Here is a 25,393-nt window from a genome sequence, read left to right as displayed (position 1 = left end):
AGTAATCAACAGGAAGAAAAAAGATTAAATTACCCATAATCATATGGTCCTTAGGTAAATGTTTTTCCTCCTAGAGCTATTTTGGGCACATAAAATATATATAACAAAAAGGTTCACATGAAATACACCATTTTTAAAAACCACATTTTGGCCGGGCATGGTGGCTAATGCCTGTAATCCCAGCACTGTGGGAGGCCAAGGCAGGCAGATCATGAGGTCAAGAGATCGAGACCATCCTGGCCAACATGGTGAACCCTGTCTCTACTAAAAATACAAAAATTAGCTGGGTGTGGTGGTGCAGGCCTGTAGTCCCAACTACTCGGGAGGCTGAGGCAGGAGAATCACCTCAACCCAGGAGGTACAGGTTGCACTGAGCCAAGATCACGCCACTGCACTCCAGCCTGGTGACACAGCAAGGCTCTGTCTCAAAAAAACAAACAAACAAAAAACGCATTTGCTTGTGTTTTGATGATAAATTACTAAAAGTGGAATTTCTAAGGCAAAGGGAATCAATCTACCTTGTTAAAGCTTCTGATACATATTGACAATTTGTCTTCCAGAAAGACTGTATGAATATAAATCTCCACCAGCTTAGAGGCAAGTGGGTGCACATAGCATTCAATCCATTTGCCTGTTTTCTCTGGGCTTTCATTCAGTGTCATTCTTCTCTCTTGGAATGTCTTTTTCCTCTTATTTTTACCACGTGGTCTGCGGGAGTACAAGAAAAAAGTTATAATTCTCCTCATGACTACTAGCAGCACCAATTTTTGTCTCTATTCCTGCCCACATTATTTTCTTGGTAAGGACTAGACTATACCTCCCCATCACCCTCCACCACCACCAGTCCCTTCTCCACCTGCTAACTAGCTGCTTTCCAGAATGAGGAAAGACGGTGATATGTGTGTGAGAGTGCAGAAAAAGGGGGTGAAATATTCTGCTTCATTTACAGAATAGAACCCCAGGGTAAAAAGGAATAACTGTTGATAACTATAGTTATCAACATACTGTACTATGTGTAGAAGCTTAGTTTTTTCTCAGTCTAACTTCACCCCAGATTCTAGCATTAAACTGTCACTCCTAACTTTTGGAACAGTTACAAAATTTTTCCTTCTACATTTGCATGAGTATTTTAATAAAAGATTAGTCAGGGCTAAACTGAACTACTAGCCAGATAAAATTTTAACTAAAAAATCTTCATGACTTTTGTTTGGTAGCTGGTGAACCACCTTTTACCCTCCTGAGAAAGAACTCAATGTATCAGAAAACATTTCAATACCATCAAATTATTATTCAATAGACATTAGAATAAATTAAGGATTTGTAAGTCTCTTTAAATACATAGAACAAAAAAGTGTCACTAAAATGTAAAGCTCTTTCTAAGAAAACTTTAGAGATAAAAATCCAATTTACTTCCTCATTCACTGGATAGAGAATCTATGCCCCAGCAAAATCATCTGAAATGTGTAAGATGAGAAAGAAAATAAGCCGCAGAGTTCGCATCTTCTCCTTCGAAATGTAATCTCTTCATATAGTGAATGTCATGCAGGGCTTGAAGTCAAAATGCTGTTTGCAGGACAATGTTAAATATTGATATTTTAAGTTCTATTATACAAACTATCATTTTAGATGAAATTCTATATTTAGTAATTCTAAGTTTAAATTGCTATTAATGTTCAGTTTATTTTAATTGAATATAAAATCATGATTACGACTACAAATATCTGAAGAACAAAACAGTTATAAAAGTAGACATTATCAGCTGTTTACAAGTTTTTTCCTTGAATAACCGTTTTTTCCTTATTCATACATTTTATCTGCCTAATACTTGCTTGAAAATTAATGGTGGCTCTTTCTAGAATTTAAGGAAAATTTTGGAATGAAGAACCTGAAATTCCATCATTTTTTGGCCCCTACAAACTGTGAAAAGACCACCATTATTCAATGTTGGCAGCATAACACCTCTGCCCAGTTCCAGGAAGGGTCACATGGAGCACAAATTGAGAAATACGGGTTTGTACCATGCTGAGCTCTACATGCTTCAAGGTCCTGTAACCTTGGAGACCTAGAAGGAGCAGAAAGAAAGTGCACTTCTTTAGGGGATAAAAAACATTTAAAAATATATCTGGACCGAGAACATTAAAATATATTTGGATGTATTCACATATTTTCATAACAGGTATAAATCATAATTGAATTTCTGTGGTGAAAATTTAACCCAACTTTAGCAATAAAAAGATGCCTAGAGGCTAGAAAAGCATTTATATGGGAAGGGAATGCTTTCACTATAATTAGTTCATACCATAATTTGGCATTTCATATAAGGTAGCTCAATACTATATTTACCTTCCTTTATCTCCTTAGCAAAAACAAAAGAGTTTACATATATTAAAGTATTCTGAATATATAACTATCAAACAGAAATATTTACATATGTGGCTGTTTAGAATTATCCCTAAGATGTCCTTTTAGCTTTAAAACTCATGTGCTGCATCACCCCACCTTATAATTGCAAAATATTAAAAAACTGCTGCTCAATTTATAATAAAAAGTAAACATTTAAAAATAAGATTAATACAATATTTTTCATCACCTTTAAAACTCTTCTTTAACATCTGATATATTGGGCATGATTAATGTTCAATTCCAGTAAAAAACATAATATATACTTGGCTTTAAACTTTATAAAGTGATTTTGGAACTAGAAATTTGGGATGGTAAAAGGAAACATATACACTTCAATTTTTCTCCTGAACTTCCATGCTTAAAAAAGAATTATGGTTTCATTTATTGCCTTCAGCATTTTGGAAATACATTTCCAAATATGTAACACTTAAAATATGTGAGGGATACAGGTGAGTTGCTAGTTAAAAACTATATTATCATTAGCAGAATTGCTGACTTAATAACATAGCTGGTCCAGATTAGTAAAGGAATCCCTGCCTAATATCAGTAATACGTTCCTGAAAATGAAATGGGTGGGAAAATATAATGGCAAGCCTATCTCCCATCACTTTAGATGGGAAAAATTACAATGTGGAATACATCATCTAAAACCCTCAACCAATTTCTTAAAACATAACTAAAACACAGTAGAAACACCTACATATAAGTAGCAAACTCTTATGTGAGCATGTTAAACTTGTTTCCTGACCACCAATTAGTATGGTGGGGAATCACTAGCTGCTCTGTAGCAGTAATAGGGTCTCCCTTGGTCCCAGCAATATCCAAAATGCACAACATTTCTGATGACAGTGGGTATACCATTCAAAACGTTTCCTTATGATTCTGACAATCTATTAATTTCATTTAAAATTGAACTCCAGACTATTTCCAATCGTTCTGAGTTTACAAAGACATAAATATAAATGTTTTCTATATAGACACAGACTGAAGAGCTTTACTGAGATATACATATAAATACATTTCCATGAAGTTTGGGCATGAAAAACTAACAGGGGCTCTACCAAGAAAAGACTATCCAAGGAGATAGCATGACAAGCACATCTGTCAAACATCACTGCAGACATTTTCAGCTGCAAGTCACATAAACCTAGCTAAAGGTGGCTTAAACTTTAATGGGGGAATTTATTATCTGACCTAAAAAGTCCAGAGGTAAACAGCTCCCAAGTTAGTTAATCCGTCAGTTCAACAATGTCATCATGGTTGCTTCCTCATTTTACTCTGCCATTTCAATGTGTTACCTCTGTCTCAAGCTAGCTCTCCTAAGCAAAGACGGCAATAATAGATAAAACATCATCGGGCATTTCACCCAGATCAAATAACTGCCACGGGAAGAGGTGGCTGGGTCTTCTGTCTGTATCTGTCCATGAGTCCCTTGGTTGATCTTCCTTCATGTCCGGTCAGAAATGTGATGGGTGCCCATTCCTAAGCCAATCACCGGCAAGGTGAATTAGACCATCATGACTGGCTTAGGCAAATGAGCACTGACTTTCTGGGGCTCGGAATAAGGTTGGCTCTCCTAAAATGCACGGTCGAGCAGAGGTAGGGAAGTAAAGGAAGCCCCTCCTCCCCAGAGTAAGGCAGGCTTACTCTGAATGTTTACTAATTTGCATTTATATAACTAAATAAAATAAGCATAATTTAAATCCAAGAAATAGATAAGTTAAAGAGTTATTTTCATTGGAGAAAATACCTTAATAGAAGATATTACCAAGCTTTCTAACCAAATATTAAATGATTTACAAGTCATTACAAAACCTGTTAACAATCTATGGACTGAGGATCAGATTTTGAAAGTCATGTGCTCACAGTTTTGTAAAATACGCAGCGGGTTCGATGTCCTTTAGGAGGTTACAACACAATTGGCAAGACATACAAAAATAAGGGCGTAAATAACATTACAAAACGATAATATAGGAGCTGCTACAAAATACCATGTGATTAAGAAGCAAATAAATGATAGAAGATTCAGAACATGAGATCAAAAAGAGAGCTATCTTCTAGATAACTGAGAAAGCCTTGAGACAGATTTCTTCTGAGCTCTTTACACTGAACAGGACACAGACAAAATGAAACAGGCTGGGCACTCTGCACAAGGAAACACTGGGCTGAGGGCAAGGGAGCGGAAAAACACCTTGGATTAGAATAATCAGTGAAAAGGCAAACCATGAGCAAATAATCACTACTAATTATAAGTAAGTTTTCCTTTTTAAGATAACAAGTAAAAAGGTTCTCCAATCACAGTTTAGGATCTGTACCTCTCCATTATCATTTGCCTATTTTCATTCTCTAATTTTTATGTAGTTGTTCAGTCATTCTAGTTTCTGAAGCCAAACTAGTAAAAGTACCCGATGAGATATGTCCCACCTGACAACAACTCTCCTACCTTTACCATTAAGATAAAAATATCCTAAGATATCACAGCCCAAGTAGCTAGTAAACCAATGCAACATCGAAAAAAGTAATTCTTAATATTTTGGGGGTTACAGATCTTTGAGAATCTGATGTAATGCAGGGAATGTTCTCCCCCCAAAAATACAAACCTAAAATTTTACATGTAGTGTCAGAAGTTTCCAGACCACTCCATGCAGCCCTCCAAACTCATCACGGGTAAAGAAGCCCTAAAATAGCAACAGCAACAGGGACAATGGTTGCTTATCTCAGTTATCAACTTCTTCAAGCCATCCATCAACAAACTATCTTTGGAGTTACAGTTTTCCTTTGGTGCTGCCAAGCATATTTTCAGCTGATGCATCAGGAAATGATGGATGCCAGAAATAAAAATAAGTCATTCCATAAGTTTACAGCTTAGTTTTTTGACTTAGAATGCTTAAAATTTTCAGAGCAATTACTCCTTTAAGTCAGTAACACTACAGTGTAAACCTTGAATATCATGTATTTAATACTTATTAAAAATATGTGTGTATGTATAGTCATAAAAGTATATATCATTTTTTATGGAAATACCAGTTGTAGGAAGTGAATCCTTTTCAAATTTAACTGATAACCAGAGTTTGGCAGCAATTCTCCTTAATAATGTTCTGCTAGTTAATGCATACTTTAAACACTTCAGCTTTTAGTGGGTGTGAATAGACTTTCTGGTGGACTGATCATATAAGCATAGATCGGCCTTCCAGTTTGAGATGAGGGAAGGCCTGTATGTGGCACTGGCAGGGTGCACACCATTCCTTTGCCTACAACATACATCATTAGTGATCCCCAAATTCTTTCCAGCTAAACTAAATGCTACCTCAGAATCATTCTCCCAAGCATTTCACTGAACTGCTCAGGGTCAGCAAGAGAATTAAAACTTCTTTGTACTCCCTTTTGTCAGTGCAGATCTGTGTACAGTTTCCTTTTGCTTCATCTCCTCCAACAATGTAATGAAGACACCATGATATCATTAACATTTCACACAAAAGGAAAAAGAGGCTGAAATGGTAAGTAGCCTGCTCAAAATCACACAGCAAGTAAATGACAGAACTTAAATAGAATCCAAATACTATTATTTCCAGTTCAGTACCTGTATTACTTAGGGTTTGGTTCATCTGCAAATGACATAATAAAATAGTTGCTCAAACAGAACAGAACTTTGTGTCTCACATAAAGGAAGTTCAAAGGAAAGTTCAAAGGACTGGTATGGCAACTTCACAACTCTTTGACTTCACTCTTCAGCTATCCTCACAACGTACCCTAGTTCTCATGATCTTAGATGGTGGCTAGAATTCTACATAATCATCATATCCACATTCCAGGATAAGGGAAGTGGGGGCAGGGGAGGGGAGTAAGGAAGGTACACAGCAGTGTGTTTTTAAAAGATTCCCTAGAATCTGCAACACAACATTTCTTCTTACATTCCATTGGCCAGAGACTTCATCATAATCTTCACACCTAACATGGCAAGATAAAGGGGGAAACAGATATTGAGGGACTAGTGGTGTCTGCCCCATATCACAATGAAGCTAAAGAAGATTTAAAAGGTTAAATTCTCAGGTGTTGAGAAAAATAACTTGCAGCATGATGGTTCTGGAAAGTTTATTAATTTGTTGTTGTTGTTGTTTCTCTGACTTACTCTGTCAACCTGGTATGAGTATATGTGCATGCTTTCTCTGTGATGCATTCAGGACATGATGCTGCAATTAGTTTTTTCATTAAAAGAGAATTCCCAATCTTGATGAAACTATAAAAATTACCTCCATTTTTAAAAAACTGTCAATAAATTTCTGATAAAAAATATAAAAAAACAAAACACATAACTTTACTGCTTTAAAATGGTCTGACAGTTCCTTACTGCCAATGGGATAACATTCGAACATTTGAGAAGACCACACAAGGCCCATAAACCATGTTTCTGGACACATTTCCCAATAGTGGCCCTGATACACCCTCTCTATTCAGCCAAGAATACTGGCCCTGCCTATGTATCAGATTCTTCTGAAGCTATATAACTTTACACAATCTGCCCCATCACCTAGAATGGTTTTGCTTCTCTACCAATACCATATAAAAATAATTATTCCAGCAATTCTCAAACATCAGTATACATAATACCGTAGAGTAAAACAGTCAACTCCTCCCAAGTAGCTATACTAAATGCATTGCTTGTTTAAAATGCTGATTCTCTGGCTATAGCTCCGAAGATTCTGCTTCACTAGGTGTGGGTGAGGACCAGGAATCTGGAGCATCCCTACCAAGCAGCAGAGCACCTGGGACAGAGAAAGTGCTCAAGAATGTTCACTTACCAATTACTACAATCAAAAAAAGATATCACACTAATTTACCACATTCTTCTTACTTATTTTATGAGATACTGTTCTTCAAGGTAAGACCGTAATTCTATCAGGATATAATGAAAGAAGAAAACATTTAATTTTTTTTTTCAGAGCAGGAGTGAAAGTTTATTAAAAAGCTTTAGAACAGTCAGGAAAGGAAAGAAAAGAAGAAAAGTACAACTTGAAAGAGGGTCAGGTAGGCAACTTGAGAAACCAAGTGGGCCAACACTTAAATTTTTTAGAAATTCACATTTATAAAGATTCATATGGCCGGGCATGGTGGCTTACACCTGTAATCCCAGCACTTTGGGAGCCTGAGGCAGGCGGATCATGAGGTCAGGATATGGAGACCATCCTGGTCAACATGGTGAAACCCTGTGTCTACAAAAAATACAAAACTTAGCTGGGCATGGTGGCGGGAACCTGTAGTCCCAGCTGCTCGGAAGGCTGAAGCAGGAGAATTGCTTGAACCCGGGAGGCGGAGGTTGCAGTGAGCTGAGATGGCGCCACTGCACTCCAGCCTGGAGACAGAGCAAGACTCCGTCACAAAAAAAAAAGATTAATGTGTAAGCCCAATAATAATTCTTCTCTTCATAATATGCATTGGTTGCACACAATGAATAAAAAAACAGATGTTCAATATGATAATTACTTAAGTATAAAAGAATATTGTAGTAGTAAGATTACCAGAAAGACACTCAGGTCTTCCAACCCTATATGAATTATTCATACAAGGTAGAATATTCATACTGTACATTTTACTTAGAGTCTCATCCTCATTATTTATATCTCAATATAATGAAATAATAAACTTTAAGTAAATATGAAAGCCACTCATCATAATTTTTTAGTTAAATCTGACAAGATGTGAAGTTATAGCATTAGTAAAGCCTGTAAGGAAACAGTAGGAGAAATTCCATTTACATAATATGGTGTGCATACTTACAATGTTTTCCCTACAGATATTGTATGGAATAAGCACCCTTCAAGGAAATAGTACCACAGTAAAACAGTCAACTTCCCCCAAATAGCTGTATTAAAATATGGCTGCTTGAATGCTTTAGTCTGATTTTTAAAAAGTACCTCAGATGTTGGCTTGAAAAGTTTACAGGTGTTAAACTGTCAAATACTTTCACATAAATTCATAGTTGTACTATGGCTAAAGACAGAGTCATAGATCACCTGGAATTCACATTGTATAATTAATTTAATAAAATGCTTCCCAGTTGTTCCACTGATTTTTCAAAAAACATCTAAGGTTTCAAAAACGGTCAGCCCTCTGTATCCATGAGTTCCTCATGGGTGGATTCAACCAACAGTAGATCAAAAATATTCATGAAAAAAAAAATTGGTTGTGGTTGCCAAGCGCAGTGGCTCAGGCCAGTATTCCCAATACTTTGGGAGGCTGAGCAGGGTGGATCACTTGAGGCGAGGAGTCCATGACCAGCCTGGCCAACATGGTGAAACCCCATCTCTACTAAAAATACAAAAAAAAAAAAAAAAAATTAGCCGGGAATGGTGGCACACGCCTGTAATCCCAGCTACTTGGGAGTCTGAGGCATGAGAATCGCTTGAAGGTGGGAGGCAGAGGTTGCAGTGAGCCAAGATCGTGCCACTGCACTCCAGCCTGGGTGACGGAGTGAGACACTGTCTCAAAAAAAAAAAAAAAAAAAAAAAAAAATTGCATCTGTACTAAACATGTACAGGCTTCTTTTCTTGTCACTATTCCTCAAACAATACAGTAAAACAACTGTTTACATAGCATTTACATTGTATTAGGTGTTTTAAGTAATCTAGGGATGATTTAAAGTACATGGGAGGATGTATGTTGGTCATTTGCAAAAACTATGCTCTTTTATATCAGAGGCTTGAGCGTCCATGGATTTTGTTATGAGAGGGGGTCCTGAACCAATTTCCCACAGATACCAAGGGAAAACTGTATATTACTCATAGAAAATAAATTTCGGCTGGAAGCAGTGGCTCATGCCTATAATCCCAGCACTTTGGGAGGCCAAGGCAGGCAGATCACCTGAGGTCAGGAGCTTGAGACGGGCCTGGCCAACATGGTGAAACCCCATCTCTACACAAAACACAAAAATTAGCCAGGCGTGGTGGCACGTGCCTGTAATCCCAGCTACTTGGGAGGCTGAGGCAGGAGAATCACTTGAACCCAGGAAGCAGAGGTTGCAGTGAGCAGAGACAGCGCCATTGCACTCCAGCCTGGGCAACAAGAACAAAAACTCCGTCTTAAAAAAAAAAAAAAGAAAAGAAAACAAATTTCATTTCATAGGATTATGTATGAAGCTTTCTGCTCTCTTTCTATTTAATGATTTAATATCTTAAAGGAAATGTAATTACCCAGAAATTCTGTGGTTTTATTTGCTTTTTGTTTGTTTATGGCTCAACTAAAAAAGAAACTGTAACTTTGTTTTATGAAGTCTTTTTAAAAGTATCTTAACATATTATTTGATTATGTACAATTATTAGAGAGAGTGAACTGTAGTGCTTCTCAGCCTTACATGAATTCTAGAATCATCTGGAGAACTGTGGGGGGGGGGGAATATCAATACCTGGGGCTAATCCCAGGACCGTTTAATCAGAATCTAGCAATGGGTCCCAGCACCAGTATTTTTCTCTAAGTATCCCCTAATGCACAGGAGGGTTAGAATCACAGAGTTAGAGAGATATCTATCTCTCTAACCCTAATTTACATTTGAGTCAACTAAGTTCACCGAGCCCCAGAAAAAAATGAATGACTTTCCCACAATTAATCATGCCAAACAGAAGGCTCAGTTCTGCCTCTCAGTAGAGCTGGCACCTCTGCTCTTCCTTCATGCAATTGCCTTTCACTGTACATTCAACGAGTTAAGGAAGGGTGGTGCACCCCACACGGGGACGGCCTAACCTAACTTTTTCACCTCCGTAAAACTGAAACTGAAACACTGCTAGATTAACAGGTAAACCAGAATCAGGTAACAGTGAATGAAAATACTGTTAATTCTATCCATTAGACACAGAACGCCACATTTCTTAATAGAAAAACAAGCATCTATTTAATGAAGTTAGTTGAAACATCCTGGCATACTTGCTTTACAATTTAAAGGTCAAAAGTAAAAACACAAAAATTCCTAAGTAAATTAAATGTAAATTGAGTTTTTCTGGATATCCCAATACATGGGTAAGGAGACAGTGATAGGGTAAGTTGCTTTTTAATCCATGAACACTCTAATTTTTTAAAGATCTGGTATACATTTTTATAAGAACAGGGAATAAAAATAGGAAGCACATGTTGAAAACCGGTTTAGTTTTTGTCACTGTTTTAATTAAAGCCTTCGACCCTAGACAGAATCAAAGTGACTTACTGTCCCTCATTCCTTAGAATGGAAATTTTTATGTACACAGCTAAATTTTGACTTTTAAATAAAGGAAACAACACAGCGATGAAGAGACTACCTTTAAAAGTTCTATATAAAAATGTGATAGTTTAACTGAAGTATGTACATGTGGTTTGATTCCCAGAATGAGGAATTCAGGAGGAGATAATCTTAAAAATAACTCACTTCTTTTCAAAATCTGATTGATCATTTAGACTGGAGAACAGAAGGTGAGACTAAATTACATAAATATCTTTTAAGTATTCTAAAAGGTGAAATCTAAGCTGCTGTGAATTATTAAATTCTGATTCTACATTCAGCGAGTGTTACAAAATAATTAGCTTAATGGAAACTAGAAGTTCTTATGCCCTACTTTAAGAAGCACCTGCATATTCTGAAAACCATGATGCATTTCAGTTGTACTGTAACCCAATTCCTTTAATCTCTACAACAGTGTTTGCCCAATTTCATTCTGCCTGTTTCAAAGTTATATTCAATATTTGGTCAACAATATTAGTGAACCAACAACAATATCTAAATTGTTCCTTTTCATTTATATCCTATTATTTTTTGTTGTTATTTTTGCTTCTTTTTGCTATAACATAATAAGCTAATTCATGATTTTGTCTTAGTTTTGGAAGCAATTATATCCTAACATTTATGCAATACCCCTTTTCCTAACTTAAAGTAACTATGAGCTTGCTACTACACTAGTAAATTTGTAATCAATTTAAAGATAACATCTTAAAAGTACAATTAAACATATCATAACAAGAAAACCCTGGTAATTACAAATAGTGCCATGCTTGCCGGATTTTTAAACACTAGTATAAGGCTATGAAAAATCGCCACCCAGTGATGCAAACGAAAACTGCAATTTGTTTTTGTGTAAAATGAGTACCCTGGGGGATTACTTCAACTTCATTACTGAATGAAGGAATAGCTATTACCTTCTTACGTGAATAGGAACTGGTTACAAGGGAAAGGATGTTTTTCTACAAGAATTTTTTTCCCTTATTCAGCACACTCGACATTTTACAAAGGCTAAAAGCTTTGGAAATCTTAATGGGGAGAAAGGTTTTCTGTCCAAATGTGAGCTAACTGTATACGAACAGCCCAGATATTCCTATTACCAAAACAAGTGTCTAGACTCTGTCCAGACCTGAATTTCAAGTCATGATGTGCTGATTCCATCAACTCTGCAATGGCATCTAATAATTGTGACCTAAAACCTATTTGTGTTAAGCAGAAATGCTTGCCTAGGGGAAAAGGTATTCTCAAGTGGAAAAAAATAGATAATTTATAGCTTAAACAACATAATTTGCTCTGACCTTTCTAGAAATGGGTTATAAGGGCCACATAAGTAGATAATCTAACAAATTCTGTAGCGTCCATATTGATAAAAAGTTGTTGCTACAAATATAATCATGTTTATAAGTCTTTGCTTAGTTGTATCATTTAGACATCAACAAACACACAAACCAACAAAATATATTTATTTTTCTGTAATGTACCTATTGCACACGATGCCACAAAAAAAGTTATGTGGATATATGCTGACCACAACATATGTGTATGCAACTAAAAAACTATCAGAACTAATAAATAAATTCAGTAAGGTTACAGGATACAAAATCAACATACAAAAATCAACAGCATTTTTATATGCCAACAGCAAACAATTTGAAAAAGAAACCAAGAAAGTAATCCTATTTATAAAGCTACCAGTAAAATAAAATACTTAGGAATAAATTTAACCAAAGTGAAAGATCTCTAAAATAAAAATTATAAAATACTGATGAAAAAACCGAAGAGAACACACACACACACACAAAATGGAAAGATATTCCATATTTATGGATTGGAAGAATCGGTATTGCTAAAATGTCCATACTACCCAAAACAATCTACAGATTCAATGCAATCACTATCTAAATACCAAGGATACTCTTCACAGAAATGGAAAAAACAATCCTAACATTTATACAGAACCACAAAAGACCCAGAAAAGTCAAAACCGTTCTGAGCAAAAACAACAAAACTGGAGGAATCACACTACCTGACTTCAAATTATACTAAAAAGCTATAGTAACTAAAATAGTACAGTACCACCATAAAAACAGACACATGGACCGATGGAACCAAATACAGAACCCAGGAATAAATTCACACATTTACAATGAACTCATTTTCAGCAAAGGTCCCAAGGACATACACTGGAAAAAGGAAGTCTCTTGAATCAGTGGTGCTGGGAAAACTGGATATCTATATGCAGAAGAATGAAACTAGACCCCTATCTCTTGCCACACACAAAAATCAAATCAAAATGGATAAAATACTTAAATCTAAGACACGAAACTACTAGAAGAAAGCATTGGGCAAACGCTACAGGACAGTAATCTGAACAAAGATTTCTTGAGTAGTACCCCACAAGCACAGGCAACCAAATCAAAAATGGACAAATGGGATTACAAAGGCTTCTGCACAACAAAGGAAACAATCAACAGTGAAGAGACAACCCATAAAATGGCAGAAAATATTTGCAAACTACTCATCTGACAATGGATTAATAATCAGTATATATAAAGAACTCAAACAACTCAATAGGAAAAAATAAAATAATCCAATTTTAAAATGGGCAGGCCAGGCATAGCAGCTCACGCCTGTATTCCCAGCACTTTGGGAGGCTAAGCCAGGAAGATGGCTTGAACCTAAGAGTTTGGAAGTAGCCTGGGTAACATAGTGAGATACTGTCTCTTAAAAATATATACATATATATTTATTAATAAACTAAATATATATATTTATTAATTAAATATATAAATATTTATTATATAAAATTAAATATCTATTAAATAATATATAAATATATATTTATATATATCTGAATAGATACTTCTCAAGTCATATAAAATGACCAATAGGTATATGAAAAAAAGTTCAATATTATTGATCATCAGAGAAATGCAAATCAAAATCAAAATGAGATATCTCAACCCAGTTCAAATGACTTTTATCCAAAAGATAAGCAATAACAAACGCTGGCAATGATGTGTAGAAAAGGGACTGCATACCCTGGTGGCAGGAATGTAAATTAGTACAGCCACTATGAAGAACGGTATGGAGATTCCTCAAAGAACTAAAAACAGAACTACTATATGACCCAGCAATTCTATTGCTGGGTACATACCCAAAAGAAGAAATCAGCATATCAAAGAGATGTCTACATTCCCATGTTTATTGCAGTACTATTCACAATAGCCAAGTTTTAGAATCAACCTAAGTGTCCCTATCAACAGATGAATGGATAAAGAAAATGTGGTACATATACACAATGGAATACTATTTAGCCATAAAGAAAAGAATTAAATCCTATCCTTTGCAACAACATAGATGGTACTAGAGGAGATCATGTTAAGTGAAATAAACAAGGCACAAAAAGATAATTTCACATGTTCTCACTCATATGTGGGAGCTTAGTTTTTTTTAAATTGTACTCATAGAGATAGAAAATAGAATGATGGTTACCAGAGGTTAGGAAGGGTAGCAGGAAGAGGGAAATAAAATGGGGATGGATAGTGGGTACAAAAATACAGTTAGATAGAAGGAATAAGATCTAGTATTTGGTAGCACAATAGGGTGATTATAGTTAACAATAATTTATTGTATATTTTTAAATAACTAAAAGAGTGGAAATGGAATGTTGCTAACACAAAGAAATAATTGCTTGAAGTGATGGATATCCCAATTACCCTGATTTGATCACTACACATTATATGCCTGTGTCAAACCACCACATGTACCCTGTAAATATATACAACTATTATGTGCCCATAATGATTAAAAATAAAAAATGTAAAACAAAATAGATGCGTGCAAGTATGTGTCCATGTTAATAAAAGCATTAAAAGAATTTTCTATTTACCATGTGACCTACTTGACTTTTTCCAGAATATTTTTATACAGTATGCTCTGAGACTAAAGTAGATATTATGTGTATCAGTATAGATTATATGATAAAAAGAGCAACCTAGCAGAGCAAATCAATTTTTCAATTTTTTTTTTTTTTTTTGAGAAGGAGTCTCGCTCTGTCACCCAGGCTGGAGTGCAGTGGCCAGATCTCAGCTCACTGCAAACTCCGCCTCCCGGGTTTACGCCATTCTCCTGCCTCAGCCTCCCGAGTAGCTGGGACTACAGGCGCCCGCCACCTCGCCCGGCTAGTTTTTTGTATTTTTTTAGTAGAGACGGGGTTTCACCGTGTTAGCCAGGATGGTCTCGATCTCCTGACCTTGTGATCCGCCCGCCTCGGCCTCCCAAAGTGCTGGGATTACAGGCTTGAGCCACCGTGCCCGGCCAATTTTTCAATTTTTTAAAAAAGAGTTTACCAGATAATTAACTATAACTTTAAAGACAATTAACTACATTCCTAATAAATCTGTCAGGATCTTTATCTGTCAATTCAGTTAAGTTATTCACCACTGAAGGATGTTTTCACTAATTAAACCATATACACCATCTTCCGATTTCAACTTCATCAAGGAGTTTTCTGAAATATTTTTAAATATTTACAAAATATTTAAACTATTAGATAGTAAAAAGTTTGGGTTAGCCAAAATAAAAGCCAAACTTTATGAACAGTAATACAACAACCAACCTTCTTTTATTAAAACAAATAAAAAACAGTACTTTCTCTTTTCAATTGTAGGGAATACAATTTTTTTAAAAAACAAAGAGGTTAGGATGTTGATAATGTCTTAGAATTAAAACTGATGATATCACTTTTTTTAACTAAAAGAAGGATAGTTTAGTGGTTTAGAGGATAGGCTGTGAAGTCAGATTGCCTGGGCTAATTCCAGATTTGCTACATACTAGCTGGAGAAACTGCGAAACATGAAATCCTAGCCGGTGTATGGTGATGTAATAGTACTAACCTCACTCACAGGGTTGTTCTAAGCATTTTACACACATTAACTCATTTAATCCCCTCAGTAACTTTGTGGGGTAGGTACTGATATTGTGCTCATTTTCTAGATATGCTAAGTGGTACTGGGAAGGGTAAATAACTTGCCAAAGGTAGAAAGTAAGTTGTGGAGTAGCTGTAGAGCCTCTGAGATGCTCCTGTGGAAGAAGAGAATGAGTGATGAAAAGAGAAAGAAGACAGAGGAAGTAAGAGCTGAGAGGTGATGCTGACTGATACCATCAAAACTTCAGGAGAGTAATGACATGCACAGAAAACTATGTACAGAGGACTTTTATGAAAATGGTTAAGGGGTGGAGCTTTGCACCTGGGGGGAAATGAGGCTAAACAGAGAAAAGCGTCAGCAGACAGAGGAGATGAAGGGCAAAGAGGCATCAGCCAACATCTGGGGGACCTGTCTTGTTTGGGTCATTTGAATGAGGTGCAGCAGCAGCTGCACTGCAAATTAAATTGCTATCCTGGAACTATGACGGAAGTGATTCTTCACCATGGATGTCCAACAGCTGGACGTATGGTGCTGGGTACAACACCAGTCATGCTAGTCCAAGGTGGTCCTGGGAAAACTCCCTCAGATGGGGCAGCTGGTACTGAGAGCATATTAGAGTAATTAGGTCCTGGAAATTCCTTCTTAAAATATGAAATTTGGAAGTTTGTGTGCCTTCTGAGGCTCAGTTAAAGAAAGACTACTTTTTAAACTAATCTTTCCTGGAAAAGGAAAGGAGGTCCATAGTAGATAATACCCTGAGGCAGAAGGTCCTGGAAACCGGGCTTCTACTGAGGCAGCTACAAGACATGCAATGGAATGTCTCAACAGGACTACATGCTACCAGAAATTGGAGGAGATCTTAGCAGCACCAGGAGCCACTGCAGCGGTGGTTAAAATTTGTCTCAGAAATCCTACAAAGTGGCAGAGAAGTAGGGATGAAAAAGATGAATAAAAAGTTTAAGGTCCAGCATTAGGAATTTGTATTTGCTTTCAAAGATGCCAGTACACCCAACTTGCATCCTTTAAGTGGCTATTTGATAACAAAAAGAATAATGTCAATTTCTAATCATAAAGACAACAGAAAAGAGGCTGGATGTGGTGGCTCATGCCTATAATCCCAACACTTTGGGAGGCTGAGGCAGGAAGACTGCTTGAGGCCAGGAGTTCAAGACCAGCCTAGGCAACATGGCAAGACCTATCTCTATTTTCTTTAAAAATAATGTTTAAAAAAAATGTAATACATATATAATAAAAACAACAGAAAAAAGCAGAGTTCTCTGTATATGTGTTAAGACTCCAGAGGTATTTTAAAATCAGGAATATACAACAGAATGGAAAACAAGAGTTTTTTGGAAAAATTTCTGAGAGAAGAATTTATTATGAAACTCCTGAAAAACAGAACTTCACAGGAGGCCTAATGTAACCCTGAAGTTTTCTGTCAGCGAGGCTAATTCAAGAAATGTGAAAAAAGTAACACTGGCAGCTTTCAAGGAACTAAAATTGGGGTTGATAGAGTCAGTTCTGACTTGGAAGCCAAGGCATAAATTCCTGACACACTAAGAAGGAAGGGTCAGATTAGCAATCAAGTCCACTGCACCCCACCTTATCCCAGTCAGAAGGCTACCCAGAAAAATCATCAGCCCTAGTCAAAGACTAAGCCCCATTATTTTACCTCAGGTATAAGGGATCTGGTCTGATGAAAACAATTCTGACCAACCTCCCAGCTACTGCCCCTGTCCCTGGATATATAAGGCAGATTCTGAAAAACAACAGGCCTGCCAGAACATGGCTGTAGAAACAATGGAAAATTCTATATTAAAGTTTATCCACGAGAAAAACTCCATTCTGGTCTCCCAGAGATTACCCTTAAATCTAAGGGAAACGTTCCTTATTTCTCAAAGCCTACAGAGCATTGGCTGATGCTAGCAGAAGTCAGTCTGACAGGGCCAAGAGAAAAGAAGTAAGAGGTAGGAAACCAGTACCTGGAAAGGGAGACCCAGAGAAATGTTCCAGGGAGTGAAGACCATATGAGTTAATGCAAATCATCTTAGAGAAGGAGCAGGAATTTGGTGGAAGGAGGTCCAGCATGGAAGAGGATGAGAACCACAAGAAAACACTGGGTTTGACTACCCCACGCCATACTTTGGAAAGAGAATTTCTGGGAAGAGCATACAAAGATGTTGTGCAAAACTTTTCCTCAGGGGAAGAAATGTGACATGACATGGAGGAAATTTTACTTTTCAGAATTCCCCTGGTGAAGAATACTGTATCTGATTGTAAGAAATATTTTTTAAAGAGACTAAAATCTTTAAAATTTGCAGGTATTAAGTTTATAATAGAAAATAGTCTTAAAGAGAAAACACTATTCAACATATTTAGATTTTAAAGTCTACTTCATTTGGCAAATATTTATTAGATGCCTAATTTAATTTCAGATGCTAATTTATGAAACAAGGTTAGTACTATTTATAAGACAGAACTTGAATTCATCAAGGATTCTTGAAGACTTTAGATTTTCCACAGTTAAAAGAAGGGGGAAAAAGAAGGGATTTTACAAATTTAATTTGGAGTACACAGCCAAACCAACATGTAAGAAAAGTCTCTCTTGATGACGCTATTCCAAGTAATGGGTGACCTTTATCTTTACAGATTTTACTTTTTAAAAATTAAACACATAAATTAATTCTGAAATTATAAGAAATGATTTTAAATCAATCATATAATTTTCAAGTAATTTTTTAAAGAAAACATAATTTATCTAATTATTTTGTTTCATAAAAAGACTCACCTAAAAGGACGAATCCATCTGCTTCTGTCTCTGGTACTGAGGGCTTTTTAGATTCCGGAGGCTTTCTGAAGAAGTGAAACATTGCTGCTGTTGCTGCTGCTGCTGCTGCTGCTGCTGCTACCTGAAATAGAAACACTACACAATGTCACATTCGGATGCAACTGTAAAACTCTTACCCTTTTTAGCAAAAAATTAAGCATAAATATATCACAAAAGTTACTCTTAGGAATTCTATGGACAGACGTAAAACCATGAACCTTCTCTAGATGTCAGCAGACAAAGCTAGAAAATGATCTTGCAGTTTAAACTCCGGTATCCCTTGAAGATCACAGTGCAACCTCTCTCAATTTCTGAAGATTCAGAAAATAACCCAGGAAATTCCTACATACAAAACTCAAATCAACAGATAACACAAGAATCTGTAAGGATCTTGCTAACCATAAAGCAGATACTGGTTTGGGTAATAGAAAAAAAAAAAAAAAACTATCCAGGTTTCTTGTCATGCTGTAACTACCTTAAGCCTCATAAAACTAAGGCCACCTGAAAAAAAGAAAATATTTCAAACATCCCCTATTGATGGTCTAATTTAGACACTCAAGCACTGTACCTGTATTAGTTCATTCTCACACTGTTATGAAGAAATATCCTCGACTGAGTGATTTATAAAGAAAACAGATTTAATTGACTCACAGTTCCACATGGCTGGGGAGGCCTCAGGAAACTTAAAATCACAGGGGAAGACACCTCTTCACAGGATGACAGGAGAGAGAATGAGCGCCAAGCCAATGGGGAAGCCCCTTATAAAACCATCAGATCTCATGAGAACTCATCACTATCATGAGAACAACATGGGGGAAACCAGCACCCATGATTCAATTATCTCCACCTGGTCCTGCCCTTGACATATGGGCATTAATACAACTCAAAGTAAGATCTGAGTGGGGACACACAACCAAACCATATCAGTACCCATTATAAAATTGCAGCCAACTTTAAATTCCCATCAGTGCAGATCCTTGTGTTGGTGAGATTATTGTGACCATCCCCAATACACACATGCTCACAGGCACACAAATACAAGCACACATACACAACCCTCTTTTCCTACTATTCCCATTGTTATATATTAAAGTAGGCCAACAATTTCTAGAAAACAACTGGGGAGAAAGCTGAAGGGTACTTTCAAGGACACATAGGATTCTGAGGACAGTTCCTTACAAGCCAAAAAAATAGAAGAGAAAGCAAAGAATAATCCTGGTGGCAGCAAGTGCTCCAAGTTTTAGTTTTCATATATTTCACCCATAGCAGAAAATCAAGAAGGGAGGGTAAAGATTTAATCTTAGTGAAAACCTTCTAGAAACTGAGAATTATACTGGGATTTGTGCTGGTTGGCCTGACCTGAGCTATAGATCAGAGAAGGATATTAACCCCAACATAAGTGAGGTTACTATTTGTTGCTAGAAAATATCTATTTGTTGCTAGAAAACATATCTGGCAGGTTTCACTTTTAAAAAAGGAATTAAAAATGGAGAAGAAAAACACAAGCCATGTGAAGAAGAAAACATTCTAACAAGAGAAAAGGAACGGCTTCTGAAATCCTTAAAGAAAGAGCTTACTGGATATAGTAACAGCTACAAAAGAAAAGTTTGAAAATAGTTTGGCACTCTCTATAGACAACAAGGAGAGATGGCCTCTAATGAAACTGGTGGAAAAAAAAAAACAAGATTAGATGAAAAAGCAAAAGATAAGGATGAAAAGACAAGGAATCAAATGAAAAAAGTAACTGAATAAGATAAAGGGAAACCCACACAAGGAAGAAATGAGATCAGAAAAGAATTGGTTTGCAAGTAGGAATGTAAAATACTATATACAATAGCCCCCCCGCTTATCCATGGGGGACATGTTCCAAGACCCCAAGTAGACACCTGAAACCAACGACAGTACTAAACCCTATATAGAGTACGTTTTTTTTCTATACAAAAGGTCCCCCAAATAATGTTGCTTCATTTTAATATTGATGAGAAAAAAAAACTTGATTCCCAGCTGGGGCCACTGTCTATGTATGTGTAGAGCTGGCCCATTCTCCCCACGTCTGTGTGGGCTTTCTCCCCAGTACTCCAGTTTCCTCCCATGTCCCAAAGCTGTGTCCACTGGGCGGACTGGCATGTCGACATGGTTCCTCTCTGAGTGAGTATGGGTGGGTATGTGAGTGCCCTGCGATAGAGTGGTGTCCTGTCCAGAGCTGGTTCCTCCTGAGGCCTTGAGGGCTTAAGCTGCCAGAAGAGCCTCTGGCCAGCTGTAGCACTTAACTAGAATAATTGGGTAAATAATTATCTTGTTTTATTAATATTTCTTAAATGTATGTATCACTAACATTCATTTCAATGTTTAACATTAGAAAGGTTTTTATCTTTATTTAGAAGTTGGTGATGTTTTTATGACCAGAAATATGCCATATGAAATGAACTCTTGCTTATATCAATTAGCCTATTGTAAAACTGGTTTCATTATATGTTGTTTCACTTAAAGTCAGTTTCTAAAAATCCATCCATGATGTTAAGCGAGAATTTACTGTATGTACAAACCTATGATAAAGTTTAATTTATAAATTAGGCACAGTATGAGATTAGCAATAACTAATAATAAAATAGAGCTATAACAATATGTAGTAATAAAAGTTATGTGAATATGGTCCCCTTCTCTCTCCTTGTCTTAAAATCTTATTGTACTGTGGCCGGGCGCGGTGGCTCACACCTGTAATCCCAGCACTTTGGGAAGCCAAGGCGGGCAGATCACAAGGTCAGGAGATTGAGACCATCTTGGGTAACACAGTGAAATCCCATCTCTACTAAAAATATAAAACATTAGCTGGGCATGGTGGTGGGTGCCTGTAATCCCAGCTACTCGGGAGGCTGAGGCAGGAGAATGGCATGAACCCGGGAGGCGGAGCTTGCAGTGAGCCGAGATCATGCCACCGCACTCCAGCCGGGGCGACAGAGCGAGACTCCATCTCAAACATATATATATATATAAAATTGTACTGTACTCATCTATTTTTACTCAGTTGCCATAAGTAACTGAAACAGTAAAAATCGAAACCATAGATAAGAGGGAGGACTACTGTATGCTCTATCTCCCATAATCCTTACAATAGCCCCACAGGTATACACAATTATTCACATTGTGTAAGTAAAAGAAGTAAAGTAGGACCAGGCATAGTGGCTCAGACCTGTAATCCCAGCACTTTGGGAGGCTGAGGGAAGCAAAATGCTTGAGCCCAAGAATTTGAGGCCAGCCTGGGCATGATGAAATCCTGTCTCTACAAAACACACACACACACACACACACATTAGCCAGGTGTGGTGGTGTGTGCCTGTGGTCCCAGCTAATCGTGAGGCTGAGGTAGGAGGACTGCTTGAGTCCAGAAGGGTGAAAGTGAGTGCAGTCACTGCAGCCTGGGCGACAGAGCAAACCCTGTGTCAAACAAACAAAAAAGAATCGAAGTAAAAAACTAGGTTAAGTACTGGTCCAAGTTTACATAGCTGGTAGAGTAGAGCATAATCTTAAACACAATCCTATTGGCACCAAAACTGAATGCTTTTCATCAGTAAAGCATCACAGCCAAGAAACACTTAACACTTAGGATATCTGTGTTGGACTTTCTTTAATATATTTCTCAATGTTAGTCAAATACATTTGATTAATTCCATTTCTGTCTTTGTCAATCGCTACTTTCCGAAGCCTTGCTCAGCTCTATGCTGTGATTGCTCAGCTCTATGCTGTGAAGACATTTACTAACTGTATAACATCTATGAAGACCTTCATTTACTTCATACTTTTATAATATAAACATTTATTAAGTGCATAGGCCAGATAATGGTCCAAAACTGCAGGTATAGCACTGAACTTACATTTAGGGAAAACAAACTGCAACCTCAGCCCATCATATTTCTGAGGCAATCCTTAGCAGAATTAAGTGCAATTTAAGTGGAGGGGACCTGTATAGTCCTGCCGCCCCAAGCCTAGTATGTGGTAAGCTCTAAGCATTCTTGCTTCTGATATGCATGGCCTTGACAGCTGGACTTCTGCCTGGAGTTCCCAAGCATACTCCAGTCTCATTTCCTTCTCTGTAGTTTTCAGTATTTTTTAAATTGTCTACAATGTGCAAATTTTACATTTATAAACAGGAAACATACCAAATTTTATTCTCAAAAATCCATTATTAACTAGTGGCAACTTGCCTGAGCTAGAACCCAACCCATAATGCATCTTAATACTGAAACACAGGGATCCTGGAACTACCTCTATACAGGTGGAGGATAAAGAATTCACCTGTCAGGCTGACGCCTGTAATCCCAGCACTTTGCAGGGCAAGGCGGGTGGATCACCTGAGGTTAGGAGTTAGAGACCTGGCCTAGCCAACAAGGTGACACTCCCTCTCTACTAATAATACAAAAATTAGCCAGATGTGGTGGCGCATGCCTGTAATCCCAGCTACTCAGGAGTCTGAGAGGCAGGAGAATCACTTGAACTTGGGAGGCGGAGGTTGCAGTGAGCTAAGACCCCACCATTACTCTCCAGACTGGGCAACAAGAGCGAAACTTCATCTCAAAATAAATAAATAAATAAATAAATTCACCTGTCCAAACTACAAAATGGGAGAAAATTCCTGGAAATCACGTATTTGATAAATAATGTATATAAAGGATATATAAAGAACTCTTAAAACTCAATAATGAAAAAACAACTCAATAAAAACTGAACAAAAAATATGAACAGCCACTTCACCTAGGAAGATACATGAACAGCAAACCACCACATGGAAAATGACCAATAGCATTAGTCAATAAGGAAAAGTAAATTAGAATCTCAATGACCTACCATTATATACCTATCAAAATATTTAAAATTAAAAAGACTTGCCCTGACCGGGTACAGGGTCTCACACCTGTAATCCTAGTACTTTGGGACCTTAGGTGGGCAGATCACTTGAGGCCAGGAGCTTATGACCAGTCTGGGCAACATGGCAAAACCTCATCTCTACAAGAAATACAAAAATCAGCCAGGTGTGGTGGCATGTGCCTGAGGTCCCCGCTACTCAGCAGACTGAAATGGGAGGATTGCTTGAGACCAGGATGTCAAGGATGCAATGAGCCATGAACATGCCACTGTACTCCAGCCTGGGTGACAGGGCTCTGAGACCCTATCTACAAAAAAAAAAAAAAAAAAAAAACTTGCCCCATCCCAAGTGTTGGCAAAGGGCAAAGATATGGAGCAACCGGAACTCTTGTACACTGGTGGTAGAAGGGTTATATAGTACAACCACTCTGGACAACAGTTTGGCAATTTCTTAAAAACATATCCACCCTATAACTTAGCCCTTCGGGAAGTGAAAACATATGTCTACACTTGTATACAAATGTTGTAATAGTTTTTTTTGTAATGACCAAAAAATGGAAACAACTCAAATGTCCAATAACAGATAAATGGATTTTTAAAAACTGCCATATGCATCCCATTCGGCAGTAAAAGGGGAACAAAACAGTGATATATGCTACAACATGCAACAATCTGAAAAAAAAAAAAAAAAAAAAAAAAAAAGCTGATGGAAAGAAGCCAGACAAAATAAAAGTTCATACTATATGATTCCATTTATATAAACGTCTCAAAAATACAAACTAATGTACAGTGAAAGAAAGCAGATCAGAGGTTGCCTGGGGAGGGGAGGGACAGAGAAGGAGCAAAGGAAGGAGAGATGACAAGGGAGTAGAAGGAAACTCTTGGAAGTGGTGGATACGTTCATTATCTTCACTGTAATGACTGTTTCAGCGGTATAAGCACACATCAAAACTGATCAAATTGTATACTTTCAAATACGTGTTACTGATCATACCTCACTCAATAAAGTTCTTTAAAAATTCATTATTAACACAATTAGATGTCATATATAAGTTTTAGTTCACAATTATCGGGAAAATTGTCTCAAATCTCTTAACCCACTTTGTGTTACAGGGATGGTCTTTATATAAAAAGCAAAATGCTTATTTTCTCCATGCATCACACAAAACTAAAAAACAAAAGGACAGTGTATTGACTTTTAATGTTATACACAGACTGCGCATAAAAGGGCCTGCGTGATTGCTTACCAGGGCAGATCCTATTGTTCTGAATAGAAGTAGGGGAGCCCAAGAATATATTTCTTTTTTCCTATTACTCCAAGGCTTCCCTTTTAAGTAATATTATCCATGACAAGAGGATTAGGCAACATGGTTTTCTCAATTTGATTACCTCCTTTGAATTTCAACAGACTACTAGTTAATGTAAATATATCAAATAGACTAAAATTCCTGTGTGATATATACAGCCACTGTCTATAGACAGAATAATGTAAATACATGTGTATGAAATGTGTGTGTATATATAAAAATACATAAAACCCACACACATTTTCTTCCAAATACAACAAATATGTAAATTTCACAGTGCTGAAAAATTAAAATCCTGAACAATGTTTAATCTTCTTCCTTTTGTACAGTGAAATGCATGATTATGCAAATATAAAAATTTAGACAAGTTTACTAATTTCTCCTCAGAGATACCAAAATAGTATATAGGAAGGTAGGCCATGCTTTTGGTAGCTTTAATCTTGAGTGATAAAGATACACTACCTAAAACACCACTAGACAGCATAAAACATTCCAGAAAGATCAATGTGAATTAGAACTCTGGTAGGCTTTGCAGACTAGGTAGCCTTGAGTTTAACTTCATGTGATATGTATAAACAAAGAAGAGAAGGAAGGCCTTTCCTGTAGGAAGGATCAACATGAACAAAAAGCATAGTGGGTATAGAGGAAAGCAAAGAGATTAACCTTACTAGAGGAAGGAACATGTAGATAAGGAACAGATATCAAGACTGCAAAAGAAGGGAAGAAATAAATTATTGAAGGGGTGGAAGTGTCAGGAAAGTGTCAGCATATTCAGAGTGACAAAACAGGATTTACTGGACATTACTGGGCAGTCTGGAGTCTTGAGCAA

The 25,393-nt window shown here is 36.9% G+C and overlaps 2 protein-coding genes across 4 annotated transcripts in view; one reads left to right on the top strand and one right to left on the bottom strand.

Annotated features, from left to right (window-relative positions):
- RPA3 (replication protein A3) overlaps window positions 1-25,393 on the top strand; it is a 79,551-nt gene that overhangs the window by 26,633 nt on the left and 27,525 nt on the right. Inside the window, exons 3-4 of the mRNA XM_010353069.1 lie at window positions 5,800-5,900; window positions 7,116-7,282. The gene's annotated coding sequence lies outside the window, so the exon portion shown is untranslated. The remainder of the gene's footprint in view (window positions 1-5,799; window positions 5,901-7,115; window positions 7,283-25,393) is intronic.
- UMAD1 (UBAP1-MVB12-associated (UMA) domain containing 1) overlaps window positions 1-25,393 on the bottom strand; it is a 244,907-nt gene that overhangs the window by 195,760 nt on the left and 23,754 nt on the right. For all 3 annotated transcript variants that reach the window (XM_030932062.1, XM_030932061.1, XM_010353067.2), the window contains one exon: window positions 18,359-18,479. In XM_030932062.1, coding sequence (XP_030787922.1) covers window positions 18,359-18,440 — 82 coding nt within the window. In that variant the 5' untranslated portion in view covers window positions 18,441-18,479. The remainder of the gene's footprint in view (window positions 1-18,358; window positions 18,480-25,393) is intronic.

The sequence above is a fragment of the Rhinopithecus roxellana genome, chromosome 6 (genome assembly GCF_007565055.1).
Source record: "Rhinopithecus roxellana isolate Shanxi Qingling chromosome 6, ASM756505v1, whole genome shotgun sequence".
Taxonomy (NCBI): domain Eukaryota; kingdom Metazoa; phylum Chordata; class Mammalia; order Primates; family Cercopithecidae; genus Rhinopithecus; species Rhinopithecus roxellana.
The sequence above is the reverse complement of the archived record's forward strand: the minus strand, read 5'-3'. Positions and strand labels throughout refer to the sequence as shown.